At 39.7% G+C, this 16980-nt stretch overlaps 1 protein-coding gene across 1 annotated transcript; it reads left to right on the forward strand.

Moving 5' to 3' along the window:
- The first annotated feature begins 557 nt into the window (after positions 1-557).
- inpp5b (inositol polyphosphate-5-phosphatase B) lies at positions 558-15933 on the forward strand. Its single transcript, XM_068756533.1, has 23 exons — positions 558-613; positions 1145-1225; positions 1347-1444; positions 1531-1560; positions 1655-1765; positions 3008-3151; positions 6894-6984; positions 7877-8047; positions 9013-9114; positions 9361-9475; positions 10226-10342; positions 10742-10929; positions 11376-11487; positions 11584-11693; positions 12474-12609; positions 12726-12836; positions 13083-13248; positions 13543-13778; positions 13955-14062; positions 14461-14545; positions 14958-15085; positions 15179-15290; positions 15594-15933. The coding sequence occupies exons 1-23, from the start codon at positions 558-560 to the stop codon at positions 15701-15703; spliced, it is 2718 nt and encodes a 905-aa protein (XP_068612634.1). The 3' UTR covers positions 15704-15933.
- The last annotated feature ends 1047 nt before the right edge of the window (positions 15934-16980 follow it).

The raw sequence follows: 16980 nt of genomic DNA on the forward strand, positions 1-16980 counted from the left end.
ATTAAAGTACATTTACTTGCAATAGTTTAATCCAAAATGACTATTAATAATAAATGAATTCTGATGCCTGTAGAATTTTAATTTAGATTGTATTTTATTATTTGTATTAGTACTTGTATGCATTTTCTTTTATGTCTGCATGTTAACTTTAATATATCTTGAAATGGAAAGCATTTTCTCAGTGTTGAATAACACAATAATCTATCGTAAAGATGTGTGCAGGTGATTGTCGTAATTTTAGTTGCGATTAACACATCAGACGATTGCGCAACACCACCGAGTCAGATTGACTCAGATTACTCTCTTGAGGCCTAAATCTGACAGCCCGACTGTGACGTCACTACTAGTGGGCTGTCAGGATGAGTGCGTGGCAGATTTGGGTCGGGAAGAAAGCAGGGAAACATCTGGATCGCAAAGGGAATAATGTTGGTTTTCGCGGGGCGCATTTCTCCTTTTTGGCTTTTAACTTGAGAGAGAAATAAACCAACACCGCCTGAAACTCCTTCGGACATTTCCCGCCTGGCAGAAATTGAGTACGCAGAGTAACCAAATCAGCCATGGATCAGTCCATCGCAATTCATGAGAGTTTGGAAAGGGAAGAGAACTGCATCATGGTATCCTTTCTTCTTGGTTTCTGGAGTATCAGATCTCCAAAGTGACGATTGGGGGTTTCCTGCCTCAAGTTGAATTATTACGCTTCCGTTAAAGAAGAGCAGAACCTGGAGAGGGAGCTGGAAGTAAGACGCGCCACATGGATACATTACACAACGGCCGTGATTTGAATCAATGCAGTGTGTTTACATTACGCGTTGTTGTTGTTGTTTTTTACGAGCGTCGGTTGAGTCGGGTGTGACTTTATTTGGAAACGGTAAGTTGTAGTGAGAACTTTCCTCCCCCAGATGGCGACTCCCTCACCAGCTACTGCTTTCTCTCTCCAGGCAGGGAATCAACAAGATATGTGTGATATAACTTGATTTAAAATGTAAGGTTGTGCATATGACAACGCAACACACGCTAAATAAATAAGAAACTATCAAATGGTTGGTATTTTACCCAATAATGGGAGTTTAAATGAGATATTTTCTTGTGAAATATTACTTTGACATTGAACATTTCTATTTTATCCTTAACTAAACTGCATACATGCTGTCCAGTGTGACGTCCGCTTCGGTAACATTACAGAGAGCAGACTGCTGGGATTGGTCGAGTCTACAAATGAGCACGCGTGAGTTTTAATAGATAGAACACGAGAGAGCGACGGCGTTAACGCCACACATTGGCCTGGAAGATGTTTGCAGAGTTGTTTTAACCTTTTTGATATAGTCTTGGCTTGTAATGTTTTGCAGAATCTTTATTTACACCCACCGAAGGATGGCCATCACTGCTGCTGACGTGTCACTCACACACATCATACCCATCTCCCTGGACTTTGCCGTTGTGGAGGGTGAGGCTTTCTCGTATGATGTATTATTCTGTCGTCTCTGCTGAATTCATGTCCTTTATACATTTGCCGTGGTGCTTTCTGTTTAGTTTCTTCACCGGAGGAACTTGCAGTCGTGGGTGAGTTTCCGTTGTTTCATTTACAGCTCGCATATAATTTGTATTTTTATGAATGAGCTGCCATTCTTTGTCTGTCTTCTCCACCCGATTCTAGGCGGGGATACCAGAGTTAGAGTAAGCTACCAAGAAGAGGAGTTCGAGCTCAGACTTCCCTTTGGGTCACATTCACGCCTCTTCCTCTGTGAGGTCAACAGGGCATGGAGCGGTAGGTAGGCCCTTTATAGATATAGCGCCGTGGTCTGGAACTTCGTCCATTTAACATGGGCTCCTTTTGTAAGCCAACAGGGTAACATTAAATGGCATTTTGTAACAACAATTTAACATTAAAATAATGCCCAATCATCTACTAATAGACTATGTGTTCACCAAGGTAATGAATTAATACATTTGTGGGCTGCAAATATGCTATTTACATTAGTAAATACATGGAAAAGCAAATGTTGACATGTTTAAGACATTCATTATATTTTCTTCTTAGAAACCTTTAACGCATGTTTACTTCCTCATCCATCCTCTTGTTCTTTTTTGTTTAACATCGAGTTCATGGAATTAACTTGCATGATCTTGCTCCCTTTTCCTTGCAGTTCTCATCACTGCTTTTAAAAACAGTAACTTGTGTTTCACCGTTTTAAGCAATATTGACCAAATTCACAAAGTATAAGGAATCTATGTAAATGATGACACTACACGAAACAATCAGCCCCAACCATCTATTAAGAGCAAACCTGCTCAGCCAGTCTTCGTCTGCCTCGAGGTGACGCTAAGAGGAAGCAAAAAAAAAAAATATGGAATGCCTGCAATTTTTTTAATTTGATGTTCGTTTAATGAAAAACATTTATTTGAAAACTGACAATATGAACCCAGCGACATTTATGTGCCAGTTGATGCCGGCGGTTTACAACTGACATTTTAGAAGATAGCTGATGGTGTCATCCCATGCCTCAGTCAGCGCTTATGTTGACACAAGGCAGCGAGAGAATGGGTGGAGTTTGAAATGTGCATTCTGCAGCCTGTTGCCGTCGCAGCAAGTGCTTGCTACAGGACAAGATGGGAACAATTCTTCTTTGGGACAGCTTTTTCCATTCCGCCTCCTGTTCATCTGGATGGAACCAGTCGATGAAATTTTAATGGATTGTTTACTTTGTCAGGGATGCGTCATTCTTACTTCTGGCTGGCTGTTTTTCACAGTTTAAACTGCAAGTGAACCTTGATGAAGACTAATATGTTGTGCGTGGCACAACTTTCGTGGTACCAGTATATTAAAACGAGCGGCAAAGCCTTTTAAACTGGCAAGAGATAGCAGAGATGGAGCAATTGAATCACCTGGTGCCAGCACTTAAATCACCAGCTCTTAAAAATAAGTCGCAAAACGGTAATGTCGCAAAACGGTAGTGTTGTACAGAATTAACAGCTAATTCTTGAGCAACTTCTGTCTGTCTTTCTTCAGATGTTTGCAAGTCTGCCTCTGAAGTACCAAAGTTCGAGTGGATCGGCAAATATCACCAAGGAACCAGAAGCCAAGGAGTTGTCAAACAGGCACTTTCACCCCTCAGCACAACTTTTACTAAGCTCAGCCAGCAACGGAAAACAGGTCTGTGTCTTCATTTCTCTGCAGACTTAACAGAGGGTGGGACAGGTCTACCACGATTGGTGGAGAGGATTACACTCTTCGGTGTTTGTTTCACCATAGATAGCCTCACAGATGAATTTCAACATCAGAGGGCTGCGTAATAAAACTGCACTCTTTTATAAAGCACTTTGTTCGAATGCACGTTGATTGTTGCAACAAATTTAGCCAGAACCGGCAGGAAATGACACCAGTCACACAATAGAGCCGTACCGCAACACACATTGTGATGCGTTATTGCAGAAAAAGCACAGGGGCAACCAAAAGCAGTCATTGTGATTGCAGTTCTTTTAAGTGTATAGGAAGTAATGATAGCGATCCAGAATGCGAAACTGCATATTCACTTTATAAATGGCACTGTGATTATCCTTACAGAGTAGATGGAAACAGCTACTATGAAAAAAGTAACTTTAATTCAATGATTTTTATTCTTTTTCAGGTCCAAATAAAAAAATGTATTCATTTATGAATCATAAAAACTGTATTCCTACCCCCTCCCTTTTTTTGCCTTAACTGTGGAACTTTAACAAGACTTTGTTCCAGACCTAAGGCTGTTTGAACAGAAGAAATTCATAATGATATAGCAAATAACAATGGAGTTTTTAAAAGCGGACGTTATTTGACTATGAAGAAATTGAGCAATATACACAAAATAGGGTACAAAATGTAAAAAAACAACAACTGCAAATTGTAAACATACGTATAATTGTGCTTGCTATGTTAGATAAATACAGTGTAACATGCATTTGAAGCATACAATGTATATAAAATGTGTGTGTGTGTGTGTCCATGATCCATATACTAACGCTGCAGTTATCATAATAGGCTAAAATGGACATTTCTCACACCATCTTTCCAGTCTTCCACTTATATAAACAGAGTTGCTACGAATGCAGTTAATCTATCTTGCTAGTGTCATGAAGAATTTTCTGTCCACATAGATTTATGCTAGCTCAGCGTCTTTTCTCTGCAGCAGGCATCAGGGCAAAGCTAACTCCTCCTCCCGCAGCGTTAGCGTTGGGCATGTCTCTAAACAGACTGGACATTGTTGCACTTGTGCACGGAATGCGGTGGAACGGTGCGGGGAGATGTCTAGATTGATGGGAGACTCTGGTATGAAAATATTCCTGTTATTTTCGAAAGGAAAACGCCGTTGTGTCGTGGCATTCAGTCTACCCTAATTAACTCGGGAACTAGCTAATGCTAACGTATATCGCATCGTATTCCTTTGATTGGATAGCTTTAGCCAGATTAGCTACAGGGCCGGGTTTAAAGCAGGGTACTGTACTGCATAATTTGAAATGTGTTTGCTTTGATAATATTAACCGCAGTAACGAGCTACTGTAAATAGCATAAACTGAGTAATTATTCAGTAATTATGTTGTTATTGATGGAGCCTGGTGTGGTTATTGGTGTTGCATTAACCTAGTTCTTTGGCAGAACTGTAGCATTCATTGAAACACTTGTTTCCTGGGCTACTTTAGCCTGTTAGCTTTAAATCAGTGCCTGAAAAACTTTATTCCTTTTTTTTTTTTTCTTCTTTTTTCTTTTTCTTTACCTTGTCTGCATTCGTGCTCCACAGTGACGCACATAACGTCAGTCACTGCTAGAGTTCTATGCAATTTTTATTCTTATAGTGATTGTTGAAAAACTTTATTCCGACTGTCATTCTACATCAGATAGAAGCGTGTGCCTTCACTGTGCCTGTGAGAAAAGCCTGTTATTCCGCGTCAAACCTTCCATTTATTGAATTAAGACGAGGAACTTTATTTTATTTTTTAGATTTGCAACTGCAGATATTACATTCTTTGTCTCTCTCTCTATATATATATATATGTGTGGCTGAAGTTATTCCTCTGCTGTGTACTCTTTGTTTTAACATTAGATCATGATAAATCGTGCAGCGTTGACCTTTGTGCAGGTGTGGTCCTAAAGATATTACAGCTCTAATTCTGAAGACTTGATAAAACAACCTAACCTTGAAACGAGCAGTTGCAGAAAGACTGATGTCAGCATGTGAAACTGGAGATCATTTTCTTCCTCAGAACTTTGTTGAGAATGTGGTTTATGCTCATTTTCTGTTTAACAATACTAACTGATACTACAGCAATGTGAAATACACCGGGTAAGATAATATCTTGGCCATTCACGCATGTGTACTAAAAGCAATTCTACTATTATTAGGGTTAAAGAGTGGATTGAGTGTTTCTGAACAATGTGGTAAGAAAAAACAATGAAGATAACATATTTTTCTTATTGTAAGAGAGGCTTTCTCCATGCAGAAAACTGTATTGTCACCTTCTGACATTTAGTGTTCCTGTGCACACTTCCTAAAGTGTTTCACCATTTGCTGGTGATGTTCTGAGTTTAAAAAAGATCTGGACTCACAGATTTAGAGTTAAAGTATCATGTGGTGTTTTATTTGGTTGTTTTCTTAAAAGGTGTATAAGGATTATATCTTTCACATTGTATTTGTGCCACATCCTTATTTCTGGGTCAATTTGGTAGGATGAGAGAATTTTCTTCGTAGAAACAAAGATATAACGTACATATTTGTTATAAATGACATCAGAAGTCAGTACTTCATCATACATAGCTGTGACAAAACCGCAGACACGTCACGTTTGTGTCGAACACAAATCCTGCTTTAGGGATTAGTAAAGCTGTGTTAGGTTAGATTTAGCCTTTATTCTGGTTTGTTTGAGTAAGAATTATTGTTTAAATACCCCAATCCTTTTTTTCCCCCTACTTTTGTTACCTTGCTGATTTTATATTTTACCTATTTGTCCAATTTTTGTTGTATAATGCAAAAATGCATCATCAATCAAAGATTGTGGTCTGATTTTAAAAGTGACAATCTTAGTTACTGGGGAAAAAAAAGTAATAATTAATATTCAGAACTAGTATACATGTAAGGAAAAAAAGATGTGTGTATGTGATCTGTCTATCAAAGGAAGCTGTAAACAAACTCTAGAAGCAGCTTGTCCAGGGTGAAGTGGATGAAAACGTTCATTGTGCTGGATAGACAGAACCTGACACTGGTCTTCATCAAGAGAGAAAGACTTGATGGATGAAATACAAAAACTATGGAAGCCTATTAGGTTTTCTTGCAGGACATATCATTGAATCATTAAGCAGTGCTGTCGGTGAGGTGCACTCAGGCTGCATCCTGCTTCAACTTTGCAGACTTTTAAACTGCCTGCTCCGAGAACCTGATTGTTCCCTTTCAGATGAGCCAGCTGCGTCTCCTGTGCGGGAGGCTACTTAGAATGCAAGAACTGGACCAAGCTACAAAGATGAATACACGTCATTAACTTGACTCTTGTTGTTGTAGAGTTGTGTGCTCTTGTGCATTTTGTCAACATTATGAGTAATTGTTAACTTTATTTCATCCAGGTTTTCACTTAGTAGAGTTAGGCTAATATGGTTTACTCAGGGCTGGGCTCTTTCATAATAGAACAAATTGTCAATACCCAGGCAACATTTTAAGGTAATGTTGGTGTCAAGGTTCTTAGTCACAAGGAGACTTATTCTTTCCACTGGAAGACAAAGAAGACATTAGTTGTCCATTTGAAATGCGGGCAGGTTTGATGGATTCCATGCATAAAGGTGATGCTGTTGTTTACCTGCGCGCTCTGTGTTGTGTCGTCGCCAGCAAACCGGCGCTTACTAAATCTTCATTTTCTCTCTTGTTCTCCTGAAACAGAGAAACCATCAGACAAAAAGGGATCTGTAGAAAGGGAGAAAGGTTCTAACGGCGACGCACAGAAATCCAAAGCATGGCCCGTCCCAGAGAGGTAAGGCGTTTTTAGACATTCACATGTAGGAGCTCTACGGGTCCGGGCGTGTGGATTTTAGTTGTGGAAATTAACATTACGTAATATAATGGAATAAAATAGTGTGTTTTCATTAGTGTTCAGTCACCTAAAAATGAGACTCTTGTGTTAGAATAAAAATTTGAATGAACTCTAAAGCTGCAGAGGAAGCCTTAGTTTCTCCAGTGCCTTGGAAAAACCGAACATCGGCTCGAATGGCAGCCCATTTTCTTGGCGTACCCACTATAGGAGAGGGATGAGGGCGTGTTCACTTGAATATGATCAGCAATCTTGACGCTAGGTGTGTATAAACATATGTGGTTAGTTTCTTAGTATTTGCAGTACAAAGCAGTTATTTGGTTACTTTTCTCCTCCAGCAACAGAGCAGGTGCAGCGAACAGGCCCCACAGCGGCTCAGTCATGAGACATGAGTTTTAATTTATTTAGAGTTGTCAGTATTTAACTTGCAAATATGTTCTCTTCAGTTTTTAACCCCAATGCTGCTGCAGCCACTCTTAAAATGAAGCATATGCCACCGAGGTGGGGGTTTAGTTACATATTCCTGGAGGATTACAGGGTCCACATCCAGCTGTATCATTTCTTCCTTTTGTCTTCAGTTTTGTTCCACATCGACAGCATGGAAATTGATTGATCTCCGAATTGCTGGTGACGTCATGTGTTAGTCTGAGCCAGGGGGTCGTGTCTTATTTCATATTTATCCCGAACATGGGCTGTTAATAGGAACTTCTCGTGGGAAAAGATGCAAAGAGCAGCCTCTGAAATCTCACCAGGGTGACCCTGTTTCTATTTTTGTCTCTCTTCTGTCACTTCCTCACCTGAGTGTTACTTCTCCTCCTCCCCCCCTTCTTTACAGTCAGGGAATCTCCAGTCGGGAGGACCGGGATGACCTGGTCCGCTCTTCCAGTCACATCTTGTCTAACAAAGCTCACATTTTAGCCATGCCGCAGTTTGGCCTGCGTGACAACCTGATCAGATGTGAGCTGCTGAAGAATGAGCACCATTACATTTATTTGGAAGACTACAGGTATTTTACACTGCCCTGCTTGTTTTGAAAATATTTGTTTAGCAGATGCTTGTAGATGTATTCACAGCCACAGAAGTACAGTTTAATATGTACCAGTGGTACTATAGATAGATTCAGGCTGCTCGATTTCTCCAGTCCCTGCTTCACGCTAAACAGATGTCAGTAGATATTATAATAAATGCGTACCAAAGCATCTTCAGGATGTGTGTCGTTAAATGCCCATAGATAACTTCAAGATGTTGCGGCTGGTTTATGCGCATTTCATATTTGCCTTCATTAGAAATGGCACGAACGCAAGCTTGTACTGTTTAAACAAGCTTATTTGCAAATTGTCTGACGAAAGCAGCAGGGTAAGGTCGTTGTTTGAAGACGTCTGTCTGTCTGTCTCTAGTCGCACTTTTGCAGAGAACTATCGAATCGAAGCAAAAGGATTTTCAGTCTTGACCAAACCAACCACAGAATGGCGTTTCCCTTTTCTTGTTGTGACACAGTGGCATACAAGCTATGAACCCTCAGTTCGATCCCCTCCCGTTAAAGTTTCTCCAATACAACTGTAATGCAAATCAGAACTTCCTGCTTCTGTTTTGAATTAAAGGCCCACCAGCATTACATTCAGAATGAACCCTTAACTTTGAAACAATGCTTTTATTGTGAAATATGTGTAGGAATACGATATAGAAAACATACTTGTAAGTGAATTTTCCTTTTTTTTTTTAACCTACCTCGATACCTTTTTTTCTAAAGTTATGTTCAACTTAAGAAGAGAAGTTAAGTCTGGTTTGTAATGAAAAGCTAAACAAAAACTAAGCCCAGTCAGGATGACTGTGTGTTTATGCGCCACCTAGTGGCAAACTTGGATGCACCAGTTCAGTTTAAACATTGATACGCAGCCCAACCCAATCAGCTAGTTTTCACGGTGCTACAGTCCCTCTCACTGCCGCTCATCACTCCCCATTCTGTTTCAGCATTTTTCTTGGCACGTACAATGTCAACGGACAGACGCCAAAGGAGAGCCTCGGTCCTTGGCTGAGCTGCACCCTCGGCCCCCCCGACATGTACTGCGTGGGGTAAGTTACATTAACCTTCTGAGAGAATGCCTTTGCTCAGACAGGGATGTACTGCCCGAGCCCATGATGGATGGATGCTGCGCTGATCCTTTTTGCAGTAGAAAGGAGAGCCTTGACCACCCGCAGGCTCTGCACTGTGTACCCACTGAACCGTCCTATGTTCCAGCTTACTGATTTGGTGTTAAAGAGTGTTACAGGATGGACAAACAGTTAAAGCATTTTATTTTTTTTTGTCCATCTTGATAGCTTCCAGGAGCTCGACCTCAGCAAGGAAGCCTTCTTCTTCAACGACACCCCTAAAGAGCTGGAGTGGACGAAGGCTGTGTCTGAGGCGTTGCATCCAGATGCCAAGTATGCCTTAGTAAGGAAGTCTTCCTTTCTTTAGTCACGTTTTCCCCTGTTTTATTCTGGAGATGTAACTGATATTTGCATTAAGTGGCATAAACACAGTGTGCCTGTGCCTTTAGTTTTAGTCTACGTAACTCTAATATCACATTACAAGGGTAATTACACAGCAGATCCAAAGAGACAATCAAATATACCTGTTTGATGATCTTAATCAGGCTTTGTATTTTTTTTTTTTCACTCTTTTTCTTTCCATTATTTGCATTCATCTTCTTCCCTATTCCTCAGAACGATGACACAAGCTAATTCACTTCCTGTTTTCATTGCTGGGCTGTATTCGGTGTGTCATTCCTTCATTCGTTGTCAAGTGATCACAAAAAGAGGCTGCCTCGATGAGCTGCTTTTATTGCACACTACCACTCTTGACTCCACGGGAAGAAGTTAAAGCAAAAAAAAAAAAATTCAGTTATTTGTAGTGTAGTTCAAAGTATTACGCAGCTAGATGGCTGTTCAGGTGTAAACTGCATGTTTAAGCACATCATGAACACTTAACGCTGTACCCGAACACGGCATCAATGGAATGGATATTTTCCCACAGGAAGTTCATTTTCATACAGTGCTCTCTCAATTCTGTCATTCTAATAGTTTTGGGGAAAAAATACCCAGATGTGTAACAGCAGTGATTTGCAGAAAATAGAGCCCGGACTTCTGGAGCTGTTTTCCATTCCATTCCTGTATAAAATGATATTTTACTCCTCTTCTTTAGGTGAAGTTGGTGCGTCTGGTGGGCATTATGCTGATCTTCTACATTAAGAAGGACCATGCAAAGTTCATCTCCGACGTGGAGGCTGAGACTGTCGGCACTGGCATCATGGGCAGGATGGTAAGTAAGATTCTGCAGGTCTTTGTCTTTTATGCGCTGATGATCATTTAGATTTTTATCTGTTCTGAGATTAAATGTTCTATCTCAGATCGACTTCCGATCAGAACAGTGCCAAAAATAAATGCCTAAATACATTTTGAGATGGCGATTATAGCAAGTACAGCAGCAGTTAATCATAAAATATAATTTGATTCAAACATTGTTTGAGGATCGCTGCAGTGCATAGCAATAAATTCATAATTTTGTTACGAAGCACTTCATATATTTCTTCTCTCATGCCGCTACCAGTTCTTTCCCGGGTTAGTTAAAGCCGCTAAAATGCTCCTCGTGACTTATCCAAGCACAGCATGAACTTAAACGTGATGAGACTTCTTCTAAATGTCACTTATGCATCCCAAGGGGAACAAGGGTGCGGTGGCAATCCGTTTTCGCTTCCACAACTCTGATATCTGCGTGGTCAACTCTCACCTCGCTGCCCACATAGAAGAATATGAGAGGCGTAACCAGGACTACAAAGACATTTGCAGTCGTCTTCGGTTCCGTCAGTTCGACCCTGCTCGGCCTCCGCTCACCATCATGAAGCATGAGTATGAAACACGTCACCATGATCACAATAATGCTCATTCTCATGCTTAGTCTAATTTGGAACTAATTTTTTCTGCTCCAGCTCCAGCTGTGCAGAGAAATTTGCTTCATTAAAACCAGGCTGATTTTTTTTTTTCCAATAAAGTTATTGCTATTGTAATATGATGAGCAGAAACAATATCATGGTTCTGAAGCCTTAAACGTGGTAACTTGTGATTATTTGATATGTTTGAAGTGGCTTATTAAGAAACGCTGAACATGGTTGTTATTCCATTAAATTAATGAAAGTCAAAGTTACTTTTGTTTGTTTTTAAACGTATACCGGTACATTTTTAGATACAAGCTGGTCTGTTGTAGTTGTGTATCCTGCTGACTTAATTTCTTAATTTTGTTAAAGTAGGATGTTTATTTAATTTAACGACATTTTTCTCTGTGCCTCTTTACCCAGTTTGATTTTATGGATCGGGGACCTGAACTACAGGATCAGTGACCTTGATGTCGACGTTGTGAAAGGCCTTATCACCAAGAAGGATTTTGAAACGCTGCACACTTATGACCAGGTAATTCCAACTCCGGTCTCTTCTCTCTGCTATATTAAAAGGCTCATCATTCGTGGTTGCGAGCAGTGACACTCACCAGCTGCATCTGGTCTCTAGCTCAAGAGGCAGCTCGACGAGGAGGCTGTGTTTGTTGGCTTTGTAGAGGGAGAGATTGATTTCCAGCCTACCTACAAATATGACACCGGCTCCGACAAGTGGGATACAAGGTAACAACAGGAAGGCATGATGGTGAATAACGGGAGGAAGAATTCCTAGTATGGTTGTCACGATACAGATTTGTTTTTTAAGTCCAAAGTCCAGAAAAGTGATGTTTTTAGCAACGTGCACACAGTGTTCCTACAGAAAAGTCGCTGAGCAGGTTACCAACAGAATCGTAGAGAGGCCTGTGCAGGCTTAAGATGAAAATCTAATCATAGACTTGCATTATTATTATTATTAGATGTTTGTGGCTATTGCAGTTTAATACATGAACATATTGATGTTTCAATACTATTTGCAATTTAGAGATTATTATATGGATAATTATGTTAATAGTTCAATAAAGGATAATCACAGAGAGAAACGTTAACTCATCCACCATGTGATTCCTAATCGTGTTGTTACGCTATCTTTTGCATAGAAACACAACCGCCGTCCTGTTTGATGGAGTGGCAAATCTTTGTGAGAATATCTTTGCACACGTTCTATATTAAAATCAGAAGTGACCCTTGTAATCGCTTTGGCCATCCCGCTTGTATTCTGTTAATCAGTGTTCAAAAAACATGCCGACAAGTTTATTTACGATCCTGAATTGCAGGAGCAATGATGTGCCGTGATTTCTGCCGCTTTCACTTCCTGCTACGGTAGTTGATCTACATAGGATTGTAAAATGAAATTAAAAGTAGGTGCAGAAACACTGTGATAGAACTATGATTTCCACCTTATTTATGTTGGCATGTCAAGTAAGCAATGTAACAAACATTTACATCTGTTCACCTTTCATTTAGTGAGAAATGCCGTGTGCCGGCATGGTGTGACCGCATCCTGTGGAGAGGGAAGAACGTCGAACAGCAGCACTATCAGAGTCACATGGCTCTGAAGACGAGTGACCACAAACCAGTCAGTTCCATGTTTATCACTGGGGTAAATGTTCAACTTTCATCTACTCATAGGGCATATCACACATCTATTGGTCCGTCATTGGGTGGTTATATGACAAAGATGGATATTTTTCATTGTCATATCGTCTGATCCTACAGATTAAGAGAGTAAACAGCGAGGCCTACAAGAAGACCTTTGAAGAGATTGTTCGAAATATAGACAAAATGGAGAATGAGTGCATTCCATCTGTAACTGTGGCCAAACAAGAGGTAAAGTTACCGATCACGTTTCATCATTACAGTGTAATGGGAGCTGTAATGCCTCTCTGATGGACGTTGTACAATTGATTTGCCTCCTCGTTACTTTCCTTGATGAACTCAGTTGGTCAACCACCACTAATGAAGTTGTGTATTGATCTGAAGCTTGGAATCAAATGGCGGTACTTAAAGGATGCAGTTGCAGGAAACATAGTGGAATTTTCCCTCATTACTCTTTTTTTTTTCTCTCTCCTTCAGTTCCACTTCAAGAATGTGAAATACATGCAGCACCAGGCTGAGACATTGAGCCTCGTCAATGATGGGCAGGTCCCATGTCAGTTTGAGTTTATCCAGAAGCCGAATGAGCCCACATACTGCAAGCCCTGGCTCACGGCCAATCCCCCGAAAGGCTTTATTGCTCAAGGCGAGTAGCACATGCAGTCAGAGAGAGACTCGTGCTGGATTCCCATCTTTAATTTATTTACACCATCGTTTAAGAATGATACACAAGTCGCTTTGAGACCAGATTTCGATTTAGAGCCAGGCTTTTTGCCTTTGCAATGGTGAAACAGCTTGTAATTAAGATTAGTTTTTGCTTTATAAATCCTCAGACACAATTATGTCAATGTGTGAAGTGTCTGAAGTATTAAACTATAACAGTTTAATAGGGCAGCAAGCCGACTCCTTATATTGGACATGCATTCTTCTCAACATCTAGGTGGTTCTGTGGACATTGAGCTGGAGGTATTTGTAAACCACACAACAGCACCTGATCTCAACTCGGGCAAGGGGCAGATCGAAGACATCCTGGTCCTGCACCTGGAGCGAGGCAAAGACTACTTCATCTCTGTGTCAGGAAACTACCTGCCTAGCTGCTACGGAACCGCCATCCTTTCATTATGTCATATGAGGGAGCCCATTCAGGAAATGCCACAAAAGACTCTCCGAGAGCTTGTGAGTGCTTCTTTGTGCAGAGGAGCGTACCCTGTCTTTAGAATGCCTCCTCTATTCAGCGTAGCCATTTTAGCCACCTCATTTATGTATTAGTGTATATATAGATTTTGAGATTTTGAATGTAACATTTTCATTTTGACTTAAGATCTTCTTCTCCCTGGTCTATTTGCTTTCAGGCAGAGATGTCCAGCAATGAGAGTGCAGCGGATGCTGAAAAGCCTCTAGATATTCCTAAAGAACTCTGGATGATGGTGGATCACTTGTTCCGCAATGCAATCAAACAGGTCAGAAATGTTATTTTGTTTCAAGGTTGATGCTCTTGTGCATTTTGTACAACTTGTGACTTAAGAAAAAGAAAATAAAGTTGTTAAATGCAGCAGAATTTAAGCCAAATAAAAAGATTTAATGGCATTTTTTGACAGTAACACTCAGTGGCTGGCCTGCCAACCAAGTAGCATTTTAGTGCTTCTTTTATTTGATGGAGGTAATGAACCGTTAATCAGAATAATTTAAACACAGGATTGTGCTTTTCATTTTAGTCCATTGCAGCTCTGCAATGCTTCAAACCAAATAGAACATTTTCCTCAGTCCGTGAGAACCTACTTTTAAAGTAACTTCTGACTTCAAAAACGTGATTTTAAGGAAAGAAAGAATCAATATCTATTTTTTTTTTATTTTGTAGGAAGACATATTTCAGCAGCCTGGGCTCCGGAGTGAATTTGCACACATAAGGGATTGCCTTGACACTGGAATTCCGGATTCTCTCCGTATCCTTCAACAATATTAACATCAGCATCACTGATGGGGAAAAATAGTTAGTCTTGGAATATCTTAATAGGAATGCAGCTTAGTCTACATATAGTCTCTGTTGTTTTTTCGTCACCTCTTTGATATCCAATCAACCATTTTTTAAAATGCATACCCTCTTCAGGAAAAAGACACAAGTACAGTACATTTATTGCAGTATTTAATTGATGCTGCTATACATACTTTCAATACAACAAGTATGCCAGTTTCAAAACTCAGCTTGTTTGCTGTCTAATCTCTCCGTCAGCTTGCCCCTTTGAATAATTTCCAGAGTAAAATACTTGATTTGATGCTTATTTTTGCACCTACAACATTTAAAAACATGCAGATTCAGCTCAAGCGTTGTGTCCTTGACTCAGTACTTACCTGCAGCTGGCAGTAACCACTCAGTGGCAGAAGCCTTGCTACTCTTTTTAGATGCCCTCCCAGAGCCTGTGGTTCCCTACAATTTTTACCAGCAGTGCCTAGAAAGCTGCTCCAACACCAGTCAGTGTGAGAAAGTGAGTGAGACAGACGCAGTCCATAGCTGATCAGTTGATTTTAAGATGCTTTGATTGTTCATCTTTTTAAATAAACATGCTTTCTCTCTTTAGGTTATTTCCATGCTACCTCAGCATCATCAAAATGTGTTCAAATATATTGCTGCCTTTCTCCGTGAGCTGTTGAAGCATTCTGCTAGCAATCGATTAGATGTCAATATCTTGGGTAAGAAAAAGAAGCGGGTTGCGCTCTCATCTATGAAAGTGTTATTTGCTGTTTTGTGCTTTTGGTGTAAAATGATAAGAAATGAACGCGTTACAATGTGCAGCTCTATTCATGACTAAAGGACCATTTGCATGTAGTATACAATACTTAAATACTTGCCACTAATGAATGATCTGACTTAGTTGTCTCGAAATGACTGGCATTTTTTAAATGGAATCTGTTGATATTTTAGGGTTAGGGTTATAAAATTGGATTTATTTTAAACAATAACACTTTGTTGACCCGTTCTTTCTTTCTGTATAGTCCCCATTTTTTCCTCACTGCTACTGAAGTCTCCTTCGAAGCAAGATCTGGCAGAAAAGAGGAAGATGCAGGAGTTCTTTCAGCACTTCCTCATCCAAGGGACCACATAGATGGAAGATTTGAGGCTAAAACTGAACACTAACAACTTGTACAGTCCAGTATTTGAAATGAACTGTTAACCATTTCATATATTCTTAGATGACTCTTTGTATAGATATAGAGTATAGTTAATTTACAGATTAATAAATAAATGTTTCTGTGGAGATACCCGTTATTTAAAAAGCTTTTTTTAATGTTTCTGATCTCACTTTATTGTTTTGTATATATAAAACTGAACCTACAAAACGAGATGTGTGGCAAAGATGATTTTATTTTTTAGTTCATGTTCCCTATTATGAGAATAATTAACAGTGATATTATAAAAGTTACACTTTCTTTAGGTAAAATGAGGTTTCACATTTTAAGTCAACATTAGGGTGATTCTTACTTTCCCATAATTCATCACGAATGTCTGCGAGGCTGTGACGTAACAGATCAGGGAGGCGACAGAGTGCTGAACATCCAAAGCATAGGAATACATTTGTACACAGGTAAATATATTTAAATGTACCCTTTTTGTCGATGAGATTAAACCTTGCCTTGTCAGTTTGTTACTTGGTGACGAGGGACCTTAAAACTTGAAGCGAGGGGTAGGTCATGACAGTAAACGGGCTAACGGGTTAGCCATTTAATAGCTAGCTCACTATTTTAGCTGTGAGCTAAGTTTGCTCGTAGCTAGCATAATTATGTATGTGCAGAGAAATTACCTTACAGCTAACTCGCGTTGCCTGACCTATATATTTATCTGCCGATGATAATATTGGCGGAAATATTGTTGTTTTTTTAACCGTTAAGTGTAATTGAAGTAAGGTTTCGTTTTGACATTAATTTGAAAAAGCCAGCTAGCGTCATATATTAGAAGCTTGAAACGATGTCATATGTACTTCGTTAACGTTAGATCGGAAGTCTGATTGTAAACTGCCTTCTCTGTTTACGGTGCCTGACTAATTGGACAAATACTTAATTCATACAAATTATAATGAGACCACTGTGTTCGTAAACATTAGTTTGCCATGTTGTAATATACGAAAAACCTGACTTGCGTTTGTAGTGTCCTTTTGCGTTTTTCATTTAACGTTTGATTAAAGTCTAGCAAATAAAAAAAACACTTTGATATATTTGGAATCAATGTTTAGATTAAATTACTACTGCTGTCTATCGACTTCTGTCATTGATTGAATATAGAAACTTCTATATCTTAGTGTGGTCGTAAAACGCAGAGCCAAAAAGCCATCAGTAAACAATCAAAGGCCATTCCACAAAGTACTCCCGTTCTGTAATACTACTA

The sequence above is a fragment of the Brachionichthys hirsutus genome, chromosome 3, assembly GCF_040956055.1.
Source record: "Brachionichthys hirsutus isolate HB-005 chromosome 3, CSIRO-AGI_Bhir_v1, whole genome shotgun sequence".
NCBI lineage: Eukaryota > Metazoa > Chordata > Actinopteri > Lophiiformes > Brachionichthyidae > Brachionichthys > Brachionichthys hirsutus.